We start from the raw sequence: 25,693 nt of genomic DNA on the forward strand, positions 1-25,693 counted from the left end.
AAATCTCAAATAATGACATTTATTTGTGGACAAAAGTATATAATTTAAAAAAAAAAAAAGTAAGAAAAAGCCAAAACCCTCAACCAAACCTAACACACAGTTACCTAACCCCTAACCAAACCTATAGAAGACGGGCTTGGCGTATAATGAATTACATTATGAGTGATTTGCAGGAGACAGTTTATTGCTGCAGAAAATAACCTGGTCATTAATTTCCAGAGGGCATCCTTGAGCTCCTGGTTCCTCATGCTGTAGATGAGGGGGTTCACGGCTGGAGGCACCACCGAGTACAGCACAGCCACCACCACATCCAGGGATGGTGAGGAGATGGAGGGGGGCTTCAGGTAGGCAAACACGGCAGTGCTGAGAAAGAGGGAGACCACGGCCAGGTGAGGGAGGCACGTGGAGAAGGCTTTGTGCCGTCCCTGCTCAGAGGGGATCCTCAGCACGGCCCTGAAGATCTGCACATAGGACAGCACGATGAAAACAAAGCACCCGAAGCCAAAACACACACTGACCACAAGAAGCCCAACTTCCCTGAGGTAGGAGTGTGAGCAGGAGAGCTTGAGGATCTGGGGGATTTCACAGAAGAACTGGTCCAGGGCATTGCCCTGGCAGAGGGGCAGGGAAAATGTATTGGCCGTGTGCAGGAGAGCATTGAGAAACCCACTGCCCCAGGCAGCTGCTGCCATGTGGACACAAGCTCTGCTGCCCAGGAGGGTCCCGTAGTGCAGGGGTTTGCAGATGGCAACGTAGCGGTCATAGGCCATGACAGTGAGAAGATAAAACTCTGCTACAGTACAGAAAAAGAAAAAAAAGACCTGTGTAACACATCCTTTGTAGGAAATGGCCCTGGTACCCAAGAGGGAATTGGCCATGGATTTGGGAAGAGTAGCAGAGATGGAGCCCAGGTCGAGAACAGAGAGGTTGAGGAGGAAGAAGTACATGGGGGTGTGGAGGCGGTGGTCACAGGCGATGGTGGTGATGATGAGGCCGTTGGCCAGGAGGGCAGCCAGGTAGATGCCCAGGAAGAGCCCGAAGTGCAAGAGCTGCAGCTCCCGTGTGTCTGCGAACGCCAGGAGGAGGAACTGGGTGATGGAGCTGCTGTTGGACATTTGGTGCCTTTTGGTGTGGAGCACTGAACAAGGAGGAAAGCACAGTGACAAGTTAGGGGAGACTTTTCTGAGAAAAATCAACACCAGTTCTCATACCTCACGCTCTGCTCTGCTTTTCCATTTCTGTCAGATCTTCATTCAGCTCTGTGGCTGGAGCTCTGGTTGGTTCTGTCCAGGTGTGCCAGGAGGAGCGGGACCTCTGCCCGCCGGATGCCCAGGAGTCAGCCCTGCTCTGCAGCAGCAGATTCGTGGGAATGGGGTGGGCAGTCCTGGTGTCCCAATTTCTCAGATAAACCTCTCCTCGTGAAAAAAGGGCTTGTCAGTCTCTGCACTCCCATTGCCATGAAACCACAGTTGCAAGAGTGTTGGAGAGAGGTTCTTATACAGCTCTCTCCCGTCTCAGCAGGAGATTCTCTTGGATTTCAGAAACCCTCACCATTTCTGCTGCGTTCAGGGACAGCAAAGGGAGTCCTGCCAGGCCAGGGGATTGTCTGAGGGTTAGTGCAGAGCGAGGGGAGCTGGCCTGTCCCTCTGTCTTGTTCCCAGCTGCCCTCTGCTTGTGCCTTTCTGAGACAGAGGGGAATCACACTCACATGTAGACCTGAAAAGACACCAGGCGCTGCTGAGAGCAGAGAAACCCACTGCCGAGAGCTCAGCGTCTCACCTTTTCTCAAGGTCTCAGCACCCCACTTCTCGCCAAGGACACACATGGCTCGTTTCACAAACCCAGCAGCCTTTCCTTGGTCGTAGCGTCTCTGCGCTTCTCCACTGGGCATTCAGGTAACACCAGGATGCTCCAGGACAGACTGGCATCCTGGAGGGCAGCGCAGTGCTTGGAAGGACACCCCAAGGAGACACCCAAGTGTCCTAGTGATGGTATCTCAGAAGGGGAGAGTCAGCTCATTCCCCAGCCACATAGACTACTTTGCCCACAGCCCCACGGGTTAGAGGAGAGCTTGGACACTTCATTCCCATGGAGACACTTGCTCAGGGGAAGGGGTCTGCATTGGAGGGGATCATACAGAGTTTTCTGAATCCTTCCTCCCACAGCATTTCTGGTTTCTCTTTCCTCTCATTCCCTGATCATAGCTCTGCTGCCGGGAGATTTTCCTCCTGGGAGGTGTTTCCCTGTCCCATGTCTTTTCCCTGTCAGCTCTCACAGACCCCATCCCAACCCCTGTGCGCTCCCCTTGGCCCCACAGAAACCTGCCTGTTTGCCGGGCACTGGCCGGGTTCACGTTCCTGTTTGCAGGTGGAAAAGGGCAGGTCAGAACAACCCCGATGGGTCCAGCAGAGCTGATGCTGGTGCTGCCCATGGGCAGAGGAGTGGCTGAAGGCACTCCAGGAGGTTCCTGGCAGACCTACTGATCACTCAAAGCTACAGCTCAGGAGTCTCACTGACTTCTTCCCACTTGAGAGCTCCCTATACATGTATCCCTTGTTCTACCTCCCCACCCTCTCACTAGGAAAATAAAAACACAAACGCAGGAAAGCTCCTTATCTGTAATGTAATTCCTGCCTTGAGCTTTCCCTCAAACAATCCCCTGGGAAATGTCCTGGGGGTGAACTGCAGCTGAGAGCAGCCCTGCCCCACGCAGCACCCCCTTGACAGCAGGACACTCTCCTGCCAGGAGTTGCCTCTTCCCCCCACAGCTTCTCCCCACACTGCTGTTGGGAGCTCCTCAGGTAAACGGAGAGCTGATCCTGACAGGAGATAAGTCCCTGCCACGGCACAAAGCACCCTTGGGTGAAGGGACCCTGCTCTGAAGGACAGCCCTGGGCACCCCTGGCTGCACACCCACCTTCACACTGCAGCCATCCCCGGGTGAAGGCAGCTGATGTGCCCTGTCCCTTTGACAGAGCCACAGGGAAGCCCTGCTCCAAAGCAAGTCCTTTTCCTCTACGCTGGAGAAACTGTGAGAGACCTCCTGATAGATCCCAGAGGCTGTGGGATGTGCCAGCTTTGGGAGATCATTCCAGGAACCGCAGCTGCATTGCCCTGCAGCCAGAGACTTACCCTGTTCAGGGCTGTGAAGATCTTTCTCCAAGCGAGCTCTCCTCTCTCCTCCCACCCCAGACTGCCTTTACACTCTCTGCCTCCCTCCTCTGCCCTCGCTGCCTGCAGGCAGTGCCCTCAGCCCTGCTGCGCTTGGCAGAGGAGCTGCTCCTGGGCAGAGCTGTCTCTCTGCAGCGCTGCCCGCTTGCCATCAGCTCCCTCCATGCCAGGAGCCCAGCCCAGCTCAGCAGCAGAGGACCAGCCCAAGGCAGCCCTTTCTCTGCCCCCTCGGGGCTCCCTCCAGGTGTCCCTGGGGCTCCAGGGGAACCTGCTGGGAAACAGGATGAAGTCACCACTGATGTTCCCTCCCTCAGCTGGGCAGAGACACTTCTTTCCAGAACTTTTAATTCTCCTCTCAAAGTTACATCGAAATATCACCTTTTTTGCTCTTATTATTAGATAACCGCAAGCTCTGCTGGAGCCGTTCATAGAGACAGGGCATCGTCTCAGGGATCATGAATGAGCCTGGTGGGAAAGCCCTTTGGCCAAGTGAAATGGCAGCAACCTCCAGATCCAGCAGTGGTCCATATCAAAACTGAACTGAAACTCAAATAGGAATTCCAGGGCACCGAGATGAGCTTTAGGTAATTCAGGAACAGTTAAACGAAGAAAAGGGAATAATGTAGGACCGCTGTCGAATTCAGTAGGAGTAGGACTAGACCTGAGATATTCAATGTCCTCTTTGCCTCAGTTACCAGCAGCGAGGTCTCCCAGGCCTTGGTGCTTTGAGGCAGGACTCTGGAGGAGAGCAACCAGCAGTGGGTGGGGATCAAGTCAAGGGTTACTGGAGCAAACTACACCCTTACCAGTCCACGGGTCCAGAGGTTTGCATCCAGGGGTGCTGAGAGAGTGATTTTTCACTAGGAAGTGTTGGTCTGTTATGATCCCAGTAAGAAAGGCACTCCGACTTCATAATGTATGTTTTGAAACGCTGTTCATGTGGTCTAGCACTGTACGGAGAGTATCACAGGGGCAATCCTATGTCTTTTTAGATGGTGGGAACTCCAGGATGTGTGCATTAAATGGGCCTTTGAACTAAGACCCCACACAGGTCACGTGCACGAGGTCCCGAACCCCACCTTGGCAGACCTCCACTCAGCACTCTCTAGTTCATCACTACTTCTCAGAAATGGGGAGCGACACACTGGGACACAGCCACATGTGTGGGGCCACACCGGTGCTGAGTTGAGGGGGATGAGAACTCAGGTTCTCTGGGTGGCCCACGCTCCTCCTAATGCAGCCCCATATGCAGCTGGCCTTGTTCATAGTGTCCCTACTCTACGGGCTCGTAGGGCATCCCTCGTAGTGCCCAGGCCCTTCTCCTCAGAGTCTCTGCTCAGCCCGTCAGGTCCCAGCCTGTGCTGATGTATGGGCTTATTCTCCCCCTTCCCCCCCAGCACCCACCAAGGCAGGACTGACCACTTCTCCCTGTAAAACTTCAAGTGACTTCCACTGTCCGAATCCCAGAGTTTCTCAAGGTCCCGGTGGACTGAAGCACCATTTACTCAGCTTTTAATGTTTGCACGCAGCTGGCTCATCTTGACTGGGGTGTCTCTCACAAGAGAACAGCATGAGGAGTTGCAGGGCACTACAAATACTCCTTCCTAGAGAAACTGTGGGTCTGGTACTGGTCAAGCCATAGGTCTGGACCCAGAGGGGAAGTTGCCCTTTCTGGGAGAGAGCAGCAGGAACACGTGGGGCTCTGCCTGGGGGGAGGTGATGAGTCAACTGAGAGCTGAAGGGCCAGCACGAGAGGGCAGGACATGGGCACCGCTGTGGTGGGTGGATGTCTGCTATGGATCCCCTGACCAGGAAGAGGAAGCAGATGAGGCCTTCTTCAGACACCTGGAAGAAACCTCATGTTTGCAGGCCCTGGTCCTCATGGCCGACCTAAACTATCCCAGCATTTGCTGAAGGGGCAAGAGAGTGAGGTGCAAACCACCCAGGAGGGGTTTGGAGCTCATTGGGGATGTCTTCCTTACAAGGGTGACTGTGATGCCATGAGGTGAAGTGCCCTGTGGGACTTCCTCCTTACAAACAGGGAAGAGCTGGTCAGGGCTGTAACAGTCAGGGACGGGAAGGTAAAGGTGAGGCTCCTGAAAGAAGCAAGCCCATAGCTTTTCCCTTTTGGTCCTTCCCCTCTTTTGTGTTGCTTTTAAAATCTTCTTTTGTTTTTCCCCCTCACAGCCAGAATGATTTACCAAAACTGGTTTTCAGCGAGAAAGTGGTCAGTGACTGAGGACCTTTCCCTCCTCCCTGTCTTGCTTACCTTTACTTCCCACGTCTCCTCATTTGTCACTCTCTCCATGCCACTTTCTCCACTTTCTGAGGTGTTTTCTCTTCCAATAGAATTCCTTTTAGCGTATCCTAAATGATGTATTTAAATAAGACTAGAGGAAGAACTAGAGGAAAAAGACTAGATTGAGAAACACCAATTGGTGTTTCCATTTACTGTAAAGAGACTCTTGGGTAAAGAGCGCATGTGCAATAACTTACCTACTGTTTCTAGTGAAGTCCTACTCTAACTCCCTTAATAACTTTGTTCTTTGTACATCAAAGGATGTCTTCTTGCTTTCAGATGATTCTCCTCTCCATTCTGTTTTCCTTCCAGCCTGTGCCCGAATGTCCCCATGAACCTCTTTTCTCGTCCTTCTACACTCTTTCGCTCTGTCTCATCTTCTTTTAACCTCCTGAAGCATTGTTTCCTCCACTGACCATCTGCCCTTGAACACTGCAGCTTGGATGCAAACTATTGAACCATACCAGTGTCACGGAGTTCCTTCTTTTGGGCTTCCCCTCCCTCCACCATCAGGAGGTGCCTAATGGCAATAACTCTCTGGGCTTCGGACCTGGTTATCTTAGTTTGCCCTTTTGAGAGGCCTGGTTGACAGAGTCCCCTGGGAGGCAGTCCTGAAGGGCAAAAGAAGTCCAGGAAGGCAGGACGTTTTTCAAGAAGGAACTTTTAAAGGCGCAGGATCAGGCCATCCCCATGTGCCTAAACACAAGCTGGTGGGGAAGAAGACTGGCCTGGCCGAACAGAGAGCTTTGTCTCAAACTCAGGGGAAAAAAGGAGATTATGACATTTTGAAGAAGGGGGAGGCAACTCAGGAGAACTACAAGGATGTTGTGAGGTTATGCAGGGAAAAAATTAGAAAGGCCAATGCCCAACTAGGTCTTTACCTGGCTAATGTCATAACAGACACTAAAACATGTTTCTATGATTACATTAGAAACACAAAGAGAGCTAAGGAGAATCCCCATCCTTTATTGGATATGGCGGAAAACATAGTGAAAATGGATGAGGAAGAGGCTGAGGTACTTAATACCTTCTTTGCCTCCGTCTTTAGTAGTAAGACCAGCAGTTCTCTGGGTACTCAGCCCCTGAGCGAGAAGACAGGGATGGGGAGCAGCATGAAGCCCCCATAATCCAAAGGGAATAGTGAGGGACCTGCTACAGCACTTAGACATACACAAATCTATGGGGCCAGATGGGTTCCACCCACGGGTACTGAGGGAGCTGTCGGAGATGCTCACCAAGCCGCTTTCCATCATTTTTCAGCAGTCCTGGCAAAGCGGGGAGGTGCCAGTTAAGTGGAGGTTAGTAAAGGTGACACCCATCAACATAAACGGCCAGAAGGAGGATCCTGGGAACTACCGCCCTGTCAGTCTGACCTCGGTGCGGGGAAGATCATGGAACAGATCATCCTGAGTGCCATCATGTGGCACATGAGGACAACCAGGTGATCAGGCCCAGTCAGCATGGGTTCATGAAAGTCAGGTCCTGCTTGACAAACCTGATCTCCTTCTATGAGAAGGTGACCCACTTAGTGGATGAGGGAAAGGCTGTGGATGTTCTTTACCTGGACTTTAGAAACGCCTTTGACAGCATTTCCCAAAGCATTCTCCCTGAGAAACTGGCTGCCCGTGGCTTGGACGGGAGTACTCTATGCCAGGTGAAAACCTGGCTGGATGGCTGAGCCAAAGAGTGGCCAAAGTGGTGGTGAACAAAGTTTAATGCAGGTGGCAGCTGGTCACAAGTGGTTTTCCCCAGGGCCTACAACTGGGGCCAGTTCCTTTTAATGTCTTTATCAATGATCTGGATGAGGGGATCGAGTGCACCCTCAATAAGGTTGCAGACGACACCAAGTTGGTTGGCAGTGTCGACCTGCTTGAGGGTAGAAAGGCTTTGCAGAGGGATCTGGACAGGCTGGATCGATGGGCAGAGGCCAGTGGCCTGAGGTTCAACACAGCCAAGTGCCGGGTCCTACACTTGGGTCACGAAAACCCAATGCAGCACTACAGGCTTGGAAGTGGCGAGGTGGCTGTTGGTGTCTTCTCCCAAGTAACGAGTTACATGACAAGAGGAAATGGCCAGGAGTTGTGCCAGGGAAGATTTAGATTGGATAGTAGGAAAAACATTTCTTCACTGAAAGGTTTGTCAAGCACTGGAATACTTTTATTTTCAGCCAAATCAAAGGGATTTGGTTGGTATCAGACAGCCAAGTTTAAACGCATGGGGGATGGAGGGCCCTGGGGACAGCCCAGTCCAAAAATCCAACCCCAACAAATCTAGCCCAAAAAGAAAAACCCAACCCAAACACCCCCAACCCAAAAAAACCCAACCAAACCCACCCCAAAATCCACTCCAAACAACTAAAAATCCCAGGGTTCAAAAAGCCCAACCCCAAAAATCGAGTCCCCAAACCCCAAAATCTAATCAAAAAACCATAAACCGAACCCCCAAAAACCCAATCCCAAAAAACCCAAACAAAAAAACCCAACCCAAAATTCAACCCAAACAACCCGAAAAATCCAACCCGAAAAATCCAACCCGAAAAATCCAACCTGAAAAACCAAACCCCAAAAATCCAACCTGAAAAACCCAAAATGCAACCCAAAATATCACTCAAAAAACATAAAATCCACCCCAAAAAATCCAAGCCCAAAAAATCCAAGCCAAAAAAAGGTAAAGCCCAAAAATTCCAAAATCCAAGCCAAAATCCAACCATTAAAAAAAAACCCACTCCAACTTCAAACCCAACCGACCCAAAATCCCAGTGCTCAAGGCCAGCTTGGATGGCATTGGAGGAACCTGACCTGCTTGAACATGTCCCTTCTGATGGCAGACCCACCACTGCGGGCAGCACATCAGCGGTTGCCATGCCACCACTGCCAGACAATCAGCGCTGGCCCTGTCACTGTCATGTCACAATGGCTGCCTGACACACCCATGCAGGGGTAAAAATCAAACCCAAAAAACCCAACCCCAAAATCCAACCCAAAAAATCAAACCCAAAAAAGTCCAAAACCCAACTCCAAACAACCCAATCCCCAAAAAACCCAACCCAAAATTCAACCCAACCAACTGCAAAAATCCAATCCAAAAAGTCCAACCCCAAAAATCCAACCCCTAAACCCAAAATCCAACCCAAAATCTAACTGAAAAATACCCCAAATCCACCCCAAAAAATCCAAGCCCAAAAAACCCAAGCCCAAACATCCAACCCAAAAAAATCCAAAATCCAATCCAAAATCCAACCCAACAAAACAAAATCCACCCCAACATCCAACCCAACCCACCCAAAATCCCAGGGCTCAAGGCCAGCTTGGATGGCGTTGGAGGAACCTGACCTGCTTGAACATGTCCCTGCCGATGGCAGCCCCACCACTGCGGGCAGCACATCAGCGGTTGCCATGCCACCACCGCCAGACACTCAGCGCTGGCCCTGCCGCCCTCATGTCACAATGGCTGCCTGACACGCCCGTGCAGGGGTGAAAATCTAACCCCAAAAATCCAACCCAAAATCCAACGCAAAAATTCAAACCCAAAAAAATCCAAAACCTGAACCCAGAAAAATCCAACCCCAAAAAACCCAACATGAAATTCAACCCAACCCACTTGAAATTTCTAACCCGAAAAATCAAACCCAAAAAACCCAAAATATGACCCAACATCTAACTGAAAAAAAACAACAATCCACCCCAAAAAATCCAATCCGAAAAAATCCAACCCAAAATTTCTAACCCGAAAAATCCAACCCGAAAAAATGAAAAACCCAACCCAAAATCCAACCGGAAATTCAGCTCGGTTAACAGAAAAAATCTAGCCTTAAAAATCCAACCCGAAAAACCCCAAATCCAACCCCAAATACAACAACAAAAAAACCATACAAAATCCAATCTAAAAAATCCAACCCCAAAAAACCCAAATACTCAATGGAAAACTCAACCAAAAAATCCAACATAAAAAACCCAACCCTAAAAAAACCCGCAAAAAACGCCAAATCCAACCTAAACGACCCAAAATCCCAGGGCTCAAGGCCAGCTTGGATGGCATTGGAGGAACCTGACCTGCTTGAACATGTCCCTGCCGATGGCAGCCCCACCACTGCGGGCAGCACATCAGCGGTTGCCATGCCACCACCGCCAGACACTCAGCGCTGGCCCTGCCGCCCTCATGTCACAATGGCTGCCTGACACGCCCGCACAGGGGTAAAAATCAAACCCCAAAATTCCAACCGACCAACCCATAATTAAACCCAAAATCCAACCCCAAAACGTGAACCCCAAAAAACAACTTAAATAAATAAAAAAAACAACCCCAAAAACCCAACAGGAAATGTCCAACAAAAAGAATCCAGTCCAGGAAACTCAACATCCAATCCAAAAGCCAAATCAAAAAACCCAAAATCCACCCCAAACTCCAACCCAACAAACCCAGAATCCCGGGACGCAAGGCCAGGTTGGACTAACAGCGTTCTGACCTGTCTCAGGAACAGTGTGGCCAGCAGGACTAGAGAAGTGACCGTCCCCCTGTACTGGGCACTGGTGAGGCCCCACCTCGAGTGCTGTGTCCAGTTTTGCGCCCCTCACCACAAAAAAGACACTGAGGGGCTGGAGCAGGTCCAGAGAAGAGCAATGAAGCTGGTGAGGAGTCTGGAGAACAAGTCTGATGAGGAGCAGCTGAGGGAGCTGGGGCTGTTTAGCCTGGAGAAAAGGAGGCTGAGGGGAGACCTTCTCGCTCTCTGCAACTCCCTGAAAGGAGGGTGTACAGAGGTGGGGGTCGGTCTGGGGGCCGCCTCCGCTGTGCGCTAGTGCCTTGGTACCCGGGCCTTGGGAGAGGGTGCTGCCACACACACAGATGCAGCTCCTCGGGGCTTGTGAGCCGTGCTTGGTTGCTGAGGAAGTGGTGCCTGGCTGGTGTGTGTCCTGTTGTCGTTTGAAGGTGGCTGTCAGAGACCAAGAAGTGGGCGCTTTCCTTCCCGTGTATCTCGGACAGGAGGCACTAGCCCCTTCTGACACAAAAGTGTGCCTGGGCACTCTCAGTGGCCACTTCTGCGCGTGGACTCGCACATTTAGCACGAACCTGTGAGCTGCACTAAATGGCCGCATGGTTCATGGTGCTGGTTTCGCGTCTGGTTGAAAACCTCTGGTTTTCATCCAAAGACTTCTGCATCCAAAGATGCAGCGTCCCTGAACCTGACAGTGCCGGTGCTTGGCCATTCGTGGGTTGGTTTTCTCTTCAAGGCGGTCTTTGATTAGCCCAGTTCTCATTAGCAGGGGGCCCATTAAATGCTGCCGGCCTTCCGTCCCCTGCAACAACCTGCAACATTCTAGTCTCCAAAGTGTGCCGAAGAAGAAGGCCGAAGAAGAAGTGCCTAAAAGCATCCAGCCTACGCTGCTGCAGGCTACGCTGGACGAAGACCAGGAGGTTAAAGAGAAGGCCGAGACCATGGTCAAGGAAGTGCTGGAGCAGGTGAAGGCGCTGGACCAGTCCGTCCACGTCTTAAGGAGGGCTCCCGATGAGGTCAGCGGAAGCTCGGTTGCCAGTGCCAGAGGGGCAGATCCTTTGGACACTTCTTCTTCTTGGGCAAAGCTGCTCATCTTGCAGCCACTGCAAAAGGCTGTTGATATCTCCTGAGTGAGTCGTGAGACTGCCAAGGAGAGCATGCAAAAAGCCATCTCCAGAATTCAGCAGCTGCGTGCAGAATCGGTCGGGTATGCCAAAACCATTGACCCTGAAGTTGTGGAAACCTTGAAGAAGAAGTCAGAGGAAGAAAGGATGTCAGAGCAGAAATGAGAGAAGCTTCAACCAAGGAAGGTCTTGCCACCTCTCAGCCTCCCTGCAACAGTCCCACCTGCAGAGGAAGCAGGAGAAATCAAAGAGCAGATCTCACAGACTCTCCTCCCAGCCCTCCCCTGAGGCGCTGAGCGAGATGCTCGCTGGCCAACAGAAGGCCTTCAGCAGTCCCGGCATTACACCTCTGGAGTCACAGAAGCAACTAACTACTTTAATAAAATATTAATAATAAAATAAAAAGAAACTATTGAAATCTCTACGATATGCACAAAACTGTATCAGACTCCCAGGATGACGATCACGTCACCGGCAGGCACTGGGAAAGTCCCAGACTGGACTCAGTGATGGACGGGAGCTGGATTCCCGATCTGGGTTTGGGAATGCACGGTTCAGGATTAAAGTCAGGTGAACTGACAGAGTCCTCCTGGGACGTCGGCCGTCGAAAGAAGAGACTGCCCCATGTGATCCCTCAGCTTTTATACTGAGCGTGGGGCAGGTGGGATGGAATACCCCGTGGGTCAGTTTGGGATCCCCCGTCCTGTCCCCTCCTCCCCGCAGGTGCCGCCCCTCTACGCTTCTCCGCTTCCCCCCCTCCAACGGGGCAAATAACACAGTGAGCTGAGCTTGGCTGTGACAGCAATAAGGATGAGCAGGAGCCTCTCTGCACACCGTTCCTTGGCATAAATTAGAAACAACCAGGTCTTATCACTCTGGGAGCGAACAGCGTCTGGACAATACGCTGTTAATGTCAGAGAGTTCAGTTGGTTAGAAGAGGCTTAGCTGCAGAGTAAAATTACTGAACACAAAATTGGTTCTGCTTTACCTCAAACCAGGACGCTCCCAAGGGCTTGCTTGTACCTACAGGAGTCACGCCAGGCCACACCGTGTCTGGGCATTTTCCCTGCAACGTTTTCCCTCGTCTTCCTCCCTCCTACAGCCCTGGTCAGGCTAAGACCCAGTTTTACAGGGAATGTGAAGTAGGGAAGAGAAAAGCAGCCAAGGTTTTAGCCTTGTGTAGGAAGCTTTGCGGCTGGGCTCTCTGAGGGGCTGGTCCAGCCCTGCAAAGCTCTACTCATGCCGTAGGCGAGTCCCATCTGCAGGTGCTGCTGAAGGCTGCGCCTTCTTCTGTGCCTTTATCCTCTGGTCCCCTCAAGAGCCCTGATGGGCCTTTGGGTTCCCACCCAGGGCCCTCGCTGGGCCTTTTGGTGTCCTGCCAATGGATGGGCTTCAGCTTGTTGTCTTTGCCACGGGACCCCTCCTCTTGTCTTCTCAAGGCCTGTTTCCTTCCCCTGTCCCCCCGGGACCAGTGTGTGGGCCTTTCGGGGCAGCTGAGGGGCCACCAAATGGCCTTTGGCTGCCTCCCAAGGACCTCCATTTCTCTTTGCGTGCTTCCTAAGGCCCTCTGCTTGCCCCTTGGTGCGGCCCTGGGCTCTAGATGTGCCCTTTGCTGCAGCCCAGAGCCCTCTGGCTGCCTCTCGATGCCCACCCCGAGCCCTTGGCGTGCCTCTGGGTACCCACCATGGCCGTGAGCCCTTGGGTGCCACCCAGAGCCCTCCCGCTGCCTTTCTCTATGCCCGGGGAACTCCTTTTATCCTCTTGTCCCCTCCAGCCTGGCTGGAGCCCTGCCAGAGCAAAAGGAGCAGGGGAGAGGGTTTAGGCTCCAAAGCTACACTTACAGTGTCCAAAGCCTCATTTTTGTTTTCCAAAGTCTTCGTTTGGGATTCCAAAGCCTCATGGTAGGCTCTAAAGCACCATTTTCATGGTCCAAAGGCTCCGTTTCAGTTTGCAAAAGCTCCTTTTCAGAGTCCAAAGCTGCATCTTAAGTGTCCAAAGCCTCATTTTCAGGCTCCAAAGCATGGTCTTGACGATCCAGCCAGTCGTTTTTAGGGTCCAAGTTGCACTGTAAGTGTCTAAACCCTCATCTTTATGGGCCACAACCCTCCCTTAAAGATCAAAGCCACACTTTTTAGGCTCAAAAGCCTCATTTTTAGAGTCCAACACCTTCCTTCTAGGCCTGAAAGGTTCCTTTTTTGGGTCCAAACCCTCCCTTTTAGGGTCCAAGACCTCATTTATACTTTCCAAGCCCCACTTTTAGATCCAATGACTCATATGAAGGGCCGAGAGCACCATTTTTAAGGCTCAAAGTCTGATTTTGGAGGGCCAAAGCCTCATTTTCAGAATCCAAATTTCATTTCCAGGACCAAATCCTCATTTTTAGCTTCCAATACCTCATTTTCAGGGAGGAAAGCTCCCTTTTTAGGATTCAGTCCACAATTTGGAAGGCCGAAAACCTCATTATGAGCCTCCCAAGCCCCATTTTTAGGGTGTAAAGCCTCAGGTTTTGGTAGAAAAACGTCATTTGAGGGCACAAAACCTGATTTCAGGGTTCAAAGCTTCCATTTCATTTCCAACGCCCCATGTTTAAGGCTGAAATCCTCAGTTTTGGGACTCAAAACCATCTTTTCCGACACAGAACATTTCTTCAGGGCCCACAGTTCCAACCTGAGGGTCTGAACCCAAAGGCGCAGCTTGTCGCCTGGCAACGTCCGCCCTCCCCTCTGTGTCCCGCCTATCTGCCCCAAAGAGCCAATCGCCTTTGAGGAGGCGGGAGCAAGGCACAAGATTGATGTGTAAACAACCAATCAATCTTCAAGGCCTGCAGGGAAGGTGGCAGGAGTCAAAAACAACCCTTGGCACCATGTGGGGGCGGGGCATGTGGGCTCCACCAATCACAGCTGGAGTTCGAGCAGCACACAGATGATTGATAAGCGTCTGACCCATCAGTTGATGGGAGGAGCAAGGCAGAAGTAGAGCCAATGAAAGAAAAGATCCTGGGCAGAGTGACAGCCGAGACAACCAATCAGAGAGCACATCACCTCAGGTGACCTGCGCCTGGGCAGCCTGACCACCTGGGAGCCAATCAGGAGCCGCCTCCAGGCAGGGCAGGCCCCAACCCAGGGCAGAGTGACAGCCGAGGGGACCAATCGGAGGCAGCATCACCTCAGGGGAAGGGCGGGTGCTGCTGCTGTGCAGCCTGAGCACCCAGGAGGAGGGCGGTGGGCTGGGCCGGGATGGGGGAGGGGGATGCTGGCTGTGGGGCCGCCCGCCATCACCTCACCCACTCCCCTCCCGCCAGCCTAAGCGACACCTCAGTAGCCTGAAGGCTTGTGAGGAGGGGGGGACACGTCCCCGAGATGGTGCGTTGAGCAGGGGGAGATGGCGGTGCTGGGCCCTCCCCCTCAAAGCCGGGGGTGCCCAGGGTTGATGCTCTCCGCCCCCCTCTCCCCACAGCTACTGCACATCATCTCCTTCCTGACGCTGCCCGACCTGCTGAGCCTGGACCCGACGTGCCGCTGCCTCCCCTCCGCACCCCTCTCCCCAGCCAGTGCCTGGCCCTGCAAGAGGGCCGCCATCCTCAACTGGGAGTCGGCCGTTGCCACGGGGGCGTGGGGGTGGTGGCCCTTTGTCCCACAGCCAGTAACAACGTGCCGGCGTCCCCCCCCTCCAGACACCAAGGGGCCGTACCTGCAGAGCCTGGGCCGCGGCTGGCAGCGAGCACTGATGGCCTCCATCCTGTCTCCCCCTTCTCATGGCTACCACAAGCTGGCGCTTGCCCAGCAGCACCTCTTCCTCCTGGGTTACAGCAGGACCCACCTCTTGCTCCGTGACTCTGGCCGTCACGCCTGCTCCTGCCAGGCCCTCTCCCACGGCGTCAGGGATGTATGCCGACCCCTCACTCCCCCTTCCCCCCCTGCCACCGCCATGCTGGGTGACCGTCCCCTCCTCCCCACAGTGACAGTGGATCCCCGTGGGGAGCCCCCCCACGCCTGCATGCTGACGGAGCAGAAGCAGAGCGACACCCTGGAGGTGTTCGACCCAGCCGACGTCCAGCACATCTTCTGCATCAGCTTCCCCTCCTCCATCCGCGTCAGACAGGCGGTCGTCACCAGCACGGAGGTGACGTGGACCCTTCTGCTGCTCACAGGTTTGGGGAGGACACTGAGGAGATGGGGAGAGCACCTTGGGGTGTGGGGACACTGCGGGGAGGGGGACACACGTGCCAGATTCAGCCCCCTGACTTCCCCGTGTGGGAGCGCAGAGGAGGGGCAGGTGTACAACCTGCAGCTGACCCTATCCCTGACCCCAGTGTCATCCCTGTAGGTGCCATGTCCCCATCGCTGTCCCCACAGGTGTCCTGGCCACACCACTGTCCCCAGCCCTGTCTCTGTCCCTCCAGGTCTCTTGTCCCCCTCCCTGTCCCCACAGGTGCCCTATGCCCAGGGCTGTGGGGACAGCGGCCGCCTGCTGGGCTGGTTCCATGGCAGCATCAGTTTTGTCCACCTCCGTGTCACAGTGAGACCAGGGGACACTGTCGACCCCACTGGGGGCTGGGGAGGACCCCAAGGCTCAGTTGTGGTGTGTAATGTCTCCTTTCAAGAGTACAAAAACGCACTTTTAGTTTCCTAAGCCCTTTTTCAGGCTCCAAAGAGGCATTTTTAAGATTAAGCCAGTCAGTTTTAGGGTCCAAGGTGCATCTTGAATGTCAAAACCCTAATTTTTATGGTCTAAACCCCTCTTTTAGGCACCAAATTATCATGGGTTTGATCCCAAAGCTTTATTTTTAGGGTACAAACCCTCATTTACAAGTTCCAAAGCCCTTTTTAAGATTCAAAGACTCATTGTCAAGCTCTCAAACAGCATTTTTAGCATCCAGGCAGTCGTTTTTAGATTCACAGCCACATCTTGACTGTCCAAAGCGAGAGCGAGTGGCCCACACGCGTGTCCAGATGGGCCTCCAGGTGGGCCCCGGGGTGGCTGGGCAGCAGCCGGGCAGCGGCGTGGCAACATGACGATGTGCAGTGCGGTGTCGTGACAACGTGACGATGCAACAATGTGCGTCTGCTCTCTAGAGCCGCTTGCTGGGAGACTGGCTGTGGTGGCCGCAGCTGGGTGCCTCTGGAGCGAGAGGTGGCAGCGCAGGGTCACAGCTCCAGGAGAGCTCTTGCAAGGAGCCATGGAGCACCGTCTCACTGCTGGCGTCCCAAAGGTGGACACACTGCTGAGCACAGTGGGGAGGAGGGGAGAGGTGAGCAACGGGCCGATGGAGAGGGCTCAGCCCGGGAGCCGGGGACACGTGGGGCTGCTCTGGGGCCTCGGGGCGTGTGTGGGGAGCTGGGAGGGATGGAAAGGTGGTGGTGCTGGGCAGAGTTGCGGGGAGTCGTGCCTCTCTGCCCAGCATGGCTCACGGCTAAGCAGGTGGCAGGGGTTGCTGCGACAGGAGGCGGATGTGGGTTGAGGAGAGGATGGGAGTTGTGGGGCCGGGGGCGAGGAAGCAGAGAGCAGCTTTTGACGGGGCTTGCTCTTGGCGCTGCCCCTGGTGGGAGTCTTGCGAGAGCCTTTCTAGCAAGTGCCGTGCAGGAGGCTTATGGAGATAGTGCCTGAGCGCCCCTGAGTGTGTGTCTCTTTCTAGCTCGGGAGCAGGAGACAGCCACTGGCAGAAGGACCTACAGCGTTGCTGGACCTCCCGCTCGGGGTCAAGGTCCCCGTGCTGTCTGGCTCCAAGCCTGTCTTCTGCAGGACAAAGCTGGGGGAAAAGGTAAAGGAAGTGGAAAGGGGTAGAAAAGCTCTCCTCTTTGACAGAGTCCCCCTGTCCTTCCCCCTTGTGGCCAGCTGCTCTACAGTGGGCGCTGCAGCCCTTCAACGTGGCAGCGCAGGGGAGGAGAGGGGAGCTCCTGGCTCCCTGGCACAGAGACAAAAAGGAGGACTTGCCAGTTTTCTGGGTTGGTTTCTGGCACCGTGCCAATGCGCGGCCGGGGCCCTGCCTGCAGCAGGCGTCTGTGTGTCCAGGTGCTGGGGCAATGTGCCCTTCTGGCTCATCCAGCAGCATTGAGCCGGGCCCCGGGGCACACTTGAGGGAGAATCATAGAATCATAGAATTGCCTAGCTTGGAAGGGACCTTTCAGATCATCTAGTCCCACACGGAGGGTCGCAGACAGTCCTGCTGTGGGGTCAACCAAGGTCTGGGCAAGTAGAGAGACTGGGCACGGTGGGGTGTTCCCCCGACAAAGGCGCTGAGACCAGCAAACCTCACCCATTACCTGGGGCGAGTGGCAGGTGCTGGCAATGGCCTATGGGACATGCTGGGGTGATGAATGTCCTGGACACCTTCCTGGTCTGTTCATGCCACCAAGGGCACACAGCAGCCTTCTTTCTCCTGCACCTACGTGTCTCCGCTCCCTTCATGGACACCTGGCTCTGCACTGCACACCCACGGGAGCGTGTCCTCACCCTGCATAGTCACACCGCCCAGCTAATGCTCTTTGGTTTTTTTCTCTCCTGGTCACTTTGCAGTCCAGGCCAGCTCTCCTCACCTCCCTCGCCCTCACCCAGCTGAACCCAGACCAGCAGAGCAGCCCATTCTGGGCTGTCCCCATGGCAGAGCCCACCACAGGGTGAAGCAACACTTGGGGAGCTCACCCCACAGCCCCTCTACAGGGCTCAGCAGCTGCTGGGGGGCAGAGAGGGGTCTCTGTTTCCCCATGAGCCCCTGGGCTGGAGGCTGAACACAGCAGGAGGAAAAGGAGGTTAGTGAAACTTCGTGATCCCTGGTCTCAAGTCCAGGAGATCCCCACCACAGACAGCCTGTTCCAGTGCTCTGCCACCCTCAAAGTCAAGAAGTTCCTCCTCATGTTTGGATGGAACTTCTTATGTTCAAGTACCTCTTGTCCTGTCACTTGGGGGCATTCCAGGTGCATTGGACACCACGTGAAAGCAAACTGTGGCCTGCACCCTGCTGCCAAAGGGATTGAAAAAGAAGAATGCATTGGCAATGTCAGATGTAGCACACCACTTGGCTGCCTTTGGCACCAGTTCATATTGGAACTTCCACCAGAAGGTTCAAGCAAGTCGGGGGGCTAAGGCATCTTCTGTGCGAGGGGAACATTATCAGGGCTTTGGAAGAAGGTGGGTGAACTGTTGGAATCTCACAGGCTCTGGCAAATCCCCAAGGGACAGGGGACAGGGCGTAGCTATCTCCATTGATGAAATGCATCAAAGGTTTTCAGAGCCACCTCCACATTTGATTTTCCACCTATAACCAGTGCTTCTGACTTTCTGCTTCACCGGTCCCCAGGGACAGGAATCTTGTCCGGTCGTTCCCTCCATGGTGTCTCCAGTGATGGGCATCAGTGGGGCCTGGTAACACCCTCACCATCTTGGGGTTTGCTGCTGAGTTTTACTTCTCTAGAGGCTTGCCCAGTGTTTGAGGGTCTACAGGATCTTGGCCGGAGAGGACTCATTTCCATACAAAATGCCATAACCAGCCAAGTCTCTGTGCATAGTCTTCCTGGATTCCTCAGTTCTTCTGTGCTTAATTAGAGAGTTCTCAGATGAATACATTTCAATACTAAACAACCATAAGAAAGGATTGCTTCCTTCTTATTTTGTTCTTTATTTTTTCTTCTTACACATGAAATGATGCCAGCAATCTCCAGTTCATATTGGTCCTGAATTTCTGCTAATGGAGCCTCAAGACCCTTTAAGGCAAGACCCTTTATTGCTAACACTCCGTGGACAGGCTTTGTCTCAATCTCACCATGTCTCTCACCTGGCAACCAGGACTGACAGCAGCCTGTTCAAACCTGAGCTTTCTCCACTCCAGTCCGTAGCTGCGTGTTTCCACTCCTTGGCACCGGTTCCCATCTGCTTTACCTTGAAAACGAGCTGACACAGAATGGTGTTTCCTAATGGCCAACAAAGGAAATCAAAGGCAGGCAGAGTTCAATACAGAGAAGACATTCCTCAGCTGTATGTCAAGTCCCCATTCCCTGCCCTGAAGTTCACTTTCCATTCTGGATGGCCTTAGACCAATAGAAAACACATTTTCCTGTCAAGCACAGATCCCAGACTGTGTTCCGAGGACAAGTTTATTTTAATATATTTCACATCTATATCTCCTATCTAAAAGAGGCTGGGATCAATGAAGGTTGGATACGTTGGATAGATCCTGCCTTTATCTCTTTGCAGTCAAGCAATGGTCCCACCTGCTAGCACTTCCCTCCTATCGTCCCTTTTTTGAGATGGCCAAATCTTTATGGGGCGTACAATGGCATAACACCATGGCCCTCCAAGTGCCAAACCGTAACCGGTGTACGTGTTCCCTGAGTTCATCCAGGCACCGTCTCCTTCAGGCACCCAGAAATGCAGTGCGAGAGAACATGCTTTGGGACATGTTCCTCATCTAAAGGGAAGCTAAGCAGCCTTTAGCTCCCCACCTCCTTCTCTGGACCCTTTTGAAAGATGCATGCAGCATTTACTTTTTGCCAGATGGCAGGGAGTCCCGCCAGTCTCCAGTACCTTTCCAAGATGAGGGAGAGTGGCCTCACTGTGACATTCTCTTACTTTCCAGCACCTCTGGATGTACCCCGTCCATTCCCATGTACTGGTAGTGGTTGAGTTTGCTCCAGTAGATCCTGATTTCATTCCTATCCGCCATTGGCTGTTCTTGTCCAGAGTCTTGCCTTGAGGCACAAAGCCCTGAGAGACCTTGCTGGGGAAGTCTGAGGCAAAAAAGACATAGAGTATCTCAGAACTCTCTCTCCCTACTCTAACTCAATACAGCAGTGTCCAACTAATATCTTTGTTTTCTTCTGTAAGAATTCCTGAAGTTGGAAATCTCGTCATGATTCCCCTGAATTTACTTTCAGGTTTCAGACTGAGTTTTGATACAGGCCAATGTTCTCCTTGGAGGATGCTGTCCTTGAAGACCAGCTGTACAGAGCTTTGCGCCACCTTCAATGCTCCTGACCATTGGATCCCCACGAAAACTCCTCAGCGTAGGCCAAAGGCAAAAGGACCTCTGAGGTCCAGCGTCTGCAGTCTTCTGTTCTGCTTCCTCACTGCCCTGGAGTGCTGGGACCCCACTACTTCAGGGTCACGACAGCCAATCTTCACGTCTCTGACCAGCTCTTCCTGCATTGCAGGTATCACATCAAGGTTGGCATTATTTTTGTTGGCCCATCTGGCAGCTGTGCTAAGACGTTGTCCTAAGACACTCCAGAAACCACCTGGACTGTACGTGCTGCTGTGCTCCTCTTTCAGAAGCTGCCAGTATCATGGCAGTCCCCAGCGAGACCCAGGCTCGTACAGCCAGACGCTTCCCTAGGATCCTTCAGAAAGACTATACCCTCTTCCTCATCCTGACTGTGGGTTCCTTATCTCCCACCATGACAGGACACTTCTACTGGCCTCTCCTCTCACCCTCCCCCACAAAGGCTCACCAAACTCTTCACCTGCCCCAAGGAGTTGCGCCATACATCCAGTTAACGGCTTCACTTTCAGGAAACCCCACTCCTGATCCTTCCAGCCTGTCTCTCCTGAAAAGCCTGTAGCCATCCATTGCAGCACCCCAAGCTGTGTGCCTTGTCCCACCACGCCTTGGCAGTTCCTCTGTCAAAGTCAAAAAGCACAGGCTCTCTCTCAACTTGTCTCTTCCCCTGGCTGAGAGTTTTGGTGCACATCTGGGCTGTGGCACCTCAGGTGTAGCTCCAGGCCAAGCTCGGACGTCTCTTAAAGGAAACCTGGTACCAAGCATTGAAGACCTTCTGTGTGCAAAGGCTTTGCTTCACGGCAGAGACACGGTCAAGTGGACGGCACCTGGAAGCTTAAAGCTGAAATTGGATGTTGATGGTGAGCAAAGCCTGCTGTCTGCAAGAACAGAGAGAAACAGGGCTGGGAAGGGCGGCCCTGGCAAGAAAGAGGGTTTTTGTCAGTGGTGTCTCTGCAGCCCTCAAGGGCCTTTGACAAAGGTGAAGGTGATCTCCATGAATGACAAGGTGCTGCTGACAGGTCCCCCACGAGATTTTTTGGCCTGTTCCTTGACTGTATTATGAAGAGGGCGAGTAAATGTTGGGCAAGAGAAAAAACAGCACTTTGAGAGTGCAACACATGAGTGGAGACCCTGGTGTGATGTGTCTTGTGTTCTAAACTGCCTCACATCTACTGCATGGAGAAGGGAGAGACCTTGCCCCACTGCAGTGGCAATCAGTCACTTGTGTTATGAAAATTTGCAAGTGGCCCGTGCTGACCGAGCAGAGAGGCTAGGACACAAAGTACAGAGGTGCACGCATAAATATTTAGTCATGCGCATGAGGTGTCCGAGCTCAATTGGGGTACCTCAAATGCGGTTAAACACAGGGTTCTTATGCCATTCAAGCATTCAGGTACCTTATTATTTGACTAATGACTAACTAACACAGACACGGAGTACCAATTCCTAATCACAGTAAAACTGCACAAAGTAGCTATATCTCTGCAGCTCCATCAGCCATCAGCCTTCTGGCAGCTTTTCTATTGATCCAGACGTCCCCGGAGTTGGTCTATTGCTAATTACTTGTCTGTGATGCTGGACACTGGGAGAGTTTCAAAGGTGTGTAAGAGGGACGAGGATACTGGCATTATCTCGGTTCTCCAGGGGTATCTTTTATCCTTCATGGACAGCTGAATGATTCTGAGAAGTCCTTATTTTGAGGGCAGGGCTGTTCTTCTGCTCCTTGTGATGAGCTGACCTCCTTTAACTCACTTACCCAAGCATGATAAATCAGTACACAATGGGAGCTAGCTAGATATATATCTTAAGAAAGTCAATTCATTTTCATACGATAAAGACTGATGGGCATAAGAGTTAGGGAGGTAAATTTTGATACCCTTGGATCAGAGGATGTCTGTGGCCAGGTGGGTCCTGCAGAGAGCTTTTTGGTGGTCAAGGATCACCTCTTCGTCATCCAGAATGGTCCATGCCAACATGCAGGAAGTCATGCCAAGGTGGCAGGAGGCTGGCATGCATGAGAAAAGAGCTCTGAGTAACATCAAGCCTGAAGAGGAAGCACAGAGAAGGTGGAAGCTGGCTGCCTTCCAGCCTCCAGGGTTCCGTGGTTCTGTGCTGGAGTTGAACTTTCGGTTTTCCTTTTTCCTCTTTCCCCTTCCCAAGTTCTTTTCTTTAACCATTGTCGTAGATTCCTCTACAAACAGCCCAGCTTCTCTTTCCCCACAGGCCCTACATTTGCTTGCTTTGTGCCCTCTCTACGGGGCACAAAGATGTTTCTAACATAGCTGTTGTGACAATTCCTCTGCTGGACAGTACAAAATTAGGAATGCCTTTAATTCCCTGTAGTGCCCTGCAACTCCTCGTGCTGTTATCTTGTGCTGATGCATCACCACAACCATGGTGAGCTGCCTGCACGCAAACATGAAGAATGAACAAAATGGATCTTCAGTCCAGGGGGACCTTGGGAAATTCTGGGACTCAGCCAGAAGAAACTGCTTAAGTTTTACAAAGAGAAGTGGCCAGTCCTGCATCAGGGGGAAGAAAAACACCGTATTACAGTGCCAGGTGGGATGTGACAGGATGAGCAGTGACCCTGAGGAGAAGGGCCCACGCATTATGAGGGACACCACATGAGCCAGTGGCGCATGCTGACCATGAACGAGGCCAGCTGCACACAGGGATGGATTAGGAGGAGAGGGCTACCCAGACAGCTTGACTTTTCATGCCCTTTCAGTGAGCCGTGGTGTGGCCACACCTGGACGTGTCTGTCCCTCTGTGGGAATTCCTGCTGTAGACAGGTGGGGAGGAACGGGAGAGTGCCCAGAGGAGGTCTGCACATGGCCTCTGCTTGAGGCCCCAGACCCCATCCTTCTGACCTCTGCCATCCCAGCACAACCCCAGGAACATGCTGTCCCTGGAGAAACACCAGCCTCTCCAGACAGCTCCAGATTCCCCTCCCACACGATGGGTGGCCTTTATGTCATCTGTGTGAAGGGCTGGGGTACGTCCCTCAGTTAAACCCACGATCTTACCTCTCACCAGACACCGACTGGTGACTCCTAAATCCAGTCCAATATCTCTAAAATGTTACAAACGGACAGTCAGCTTTTTATTCCTGGACACATGGAGGAGGAAGAAGAACTTCAGGGGTGAATTTCCTCAGGCATGTTTGGAGAAAGACCCCAGCATTAAAGCACTGCACCAGGGAGATCTTGCTTTGTTAACGGAGACTCTGTGAAAGAGGCCAGCTCTGAGCCACTGTGAAATATATTTTTAGAAGGGAACCAGGTGAAACTAAGACGTAAATGTCTCAGGTGTAGTGACACAAGTGAAACCTTTGTGTAGGAGCATAAAAACCATAAATGACAATATCAACAGCAATGATGAGAAATGTAATCATTAAAAACACAAAGCCAATAACAAAACACACAAAAAAGCAGATGGAATCAAATAGTGCGGGAGTCATTTGTGGAGAGAGGTGGAACATTTCTCCCTCTTGAAAAAAATCCATGAAATCAGATACCTAATGGCCTCCTTGAGCTCCTGGTTCCTCATGCTGTAGATGAGGGGGTTCAGTGCTGGAGGCAACACTGAGTACAGCACAGCCACCACCAGGTCGAGAACTGGGGAGGAGATGGAGGGGGGCTTCAGGTAGGCAAACATGGCAGTGCTGACAAGCAGGGAGACGACGGCCAGGTGAGGGAGGCAGGTGGAAAAGGCTTTGTGCCGTCCCTGCTCAGAGGGGATCCTCAGAACGGCCCTGAAGATCTGCACGTAGGACAGCACGATGAACACAAAACAACCAAAGCCTAAACAGGCACTGACCACAAGAAGCCCAACTTCCCTGAGGTAGGAGTGTGAGCAGGAGAGCTTGAGGATCTGGGGGATTTCACAGAAGAACTGGCCCAGGGCATTGCCCTGGCAGAGGGGTAGGGAAAATGTATTGGCCGTGTGCAGGAGAGCATTGAGAAACCCACTGCCCCAGGCAGCTGCTGCCATGTGGACACAAGCTCTGCTGCCCAGGAGGGTCCCGTAGTGCAGGGGTTTGCAGATGGCAACGTAGCGGTCATAGGCCATAATGGTGAGAAGACAATACTCTGCTGCAAGAAAGAAGACGAAGAACAAGAGCTGTGCAGCACATCCTGCATAGGAGATGTCCCTGGTGTCCCAGAGGGAATTGGCCATGGCTTTGGGAAGAGTGGTGGAGATGGAGCCCAGGTCAAGGAGGGAGAGGTTGAGGAGGAAGAAGTACATGGGGGTGTGGAGGCGGTGGTCACAGGCGATGGTGGTGATGATGAGGCCGTTGGCCAGGAGGGCAGCCAGGTAGATGCCCAGGAAGGTCCAGAAGTGGAAGAGCTGCAGCTCCCGCGTGTCTGCGAATGCCAGGAGGAGGAACTGGGTGATGGAGCTGCCATTCGACATTTTCTTCCCCTGGGCTTGGAGACCTGTGAATGGAAAGAAAAGCAGTGAGAAGTTAGGGAAGATTTCTCTCAAACTAAAGTATTCAATTGGTCTTAGAAACCCACCAAACTGGCTCTCGCCTTTCAGGAAGACCTTTTGCAGGTCCTTTTTGTACACTCTGGTTGGTGCTGGCTGATAGTCCACCAGAGAGCTGAGATCTCTGCAGGATTCAGTCCTGCCCTACAGCCATGGGTAAAAAGGAACACGGGGTGATCTCAGATTAAATCCACTCCTGGCATCAAAGGGCTTTTCAGCATTGTCACCCGACTGCAGGGCAGAGCTCAGGGCACCTTGTTGTTGGTGTTGTTCTGTTGTAGTTTCCCCACCACACCTGAGGAGTGTTTTTAAGGCAGAAATCCCTGGCATTTCTGCTGTGCTGCAAGTGAAACCTTGTGGGTCCTGCGAGCCAAGGGGACTGTCCCTCAGTGCAGAGCGAGGACAGCGAGTTTGTCCATCGGAATTGCTCTCAGCTGCCCTGTGCTGCTGCCCCTTTGAGCTGGAGGATGATCCCAAGCAGACATTCCCCTGAGAAGAACCTGGACACTGCTGAGAGCAGAGGAGTCCCATTTACAAGCGCAGTTCTCCCAGCCCCTCACCTGAGCTCACTGGACCCGAGGAGGATCTCAGCTCTCCCCTCCCAGCCAGGGACACAGGGGGCTCATTGCAGCTGCCTACATTCAGCCCTCCAGCTGGATTTACGTGGCCTTGGCACTGACATGTCTACTCCGTGGGGCTGCTAGACGACACAGGGATGCCACGGGAGAGCTGAGCCCCTCTGGAGGGCAGCGTGCAGCCAAGCAGGACACTCCTGGGAAAGAGCCAACTAGCCTAAAGATGGGGTGGCTTACTCTCGGCCCCACACACTGCAGTCCCCAGAGCCCAAAATATTAAAGGCATTTGGATGCTTTTCCTCCCTGGATACACCTGCATGACAGGACGTGCAGCGTCAGTGTCTGAGCTGCACCTGAATCCTCAGCCCCCATCACAGTGGAAGAAGGGAAGGAACAAGGACAGCAGGGGTGAGAGGGGAACAGGTGAAAATTCTTCTTCAAAAAGAGTCAGGACAGGGAGACACTTGAACATTTCTCCTCCAGGATGTGGGAGAGGAGACGAGGGAGTGTCTCCAGGGAATGTATGTGTGGTGGTGGGGAGGTGCC

General features: G+C 52.8%; 2 protein-coding genes across 2 annotated transcripts; both read right to left on the reverse strand.

Annotated features, from left to right (window-relative positions):
* Positions 1–209: 209 nt before the first annotated feature.
* LOC128903352 (olfactory receptor 14J1-like) lies at positions 210–1,115 on the reverse strand (the record flags this gene model as incomplete). Its single annotated transcript, XM_054187371.1, has 1 exon — positions 210–1,115. A coding segment is annotated over exon 1 (906 nt), but the record flags the coding sequence as incomplete, so codon positions are not given.
* A 13,285-nt stretch (positions 1,116–14,400) lies between these two features.
* LOC128903269 (olfactory receptor 14J1-like) lies at positions 14,401–24,116 on the reverse strand (the record flags this gene model as incomplete). Its single annotated transcript, XM_054187284.1, has 2 exons — positions 14,401–14,415; positions 23,655–24,116. Coding segments are annotated over 2 exons (477 nt in total), but the record flags the coding sequence as incomplete, so codon positions are not given.
* Between the last annotated feature and the right edge of the window lie 1,577 nt (positions 24,117–25,693).

Source organism: Rissa tridactyla, unplaced genomic scaffold (assembly GCF_028500815.1).
Source record: "Rissa tridactyla isolate bRisTri1 unplaced genomic scaffold, bRisTri1.patW.cur.20221130 scaffold_29, whole genome shotgun sequence".
In the NCBI taxonomy this organism is placed as follows: domain Eukaryota; kingdom Metazoa; phylum Chordata; class Aves; order Charadriiformes; family Laridae; genus Rissa; species Rissa tridactyla.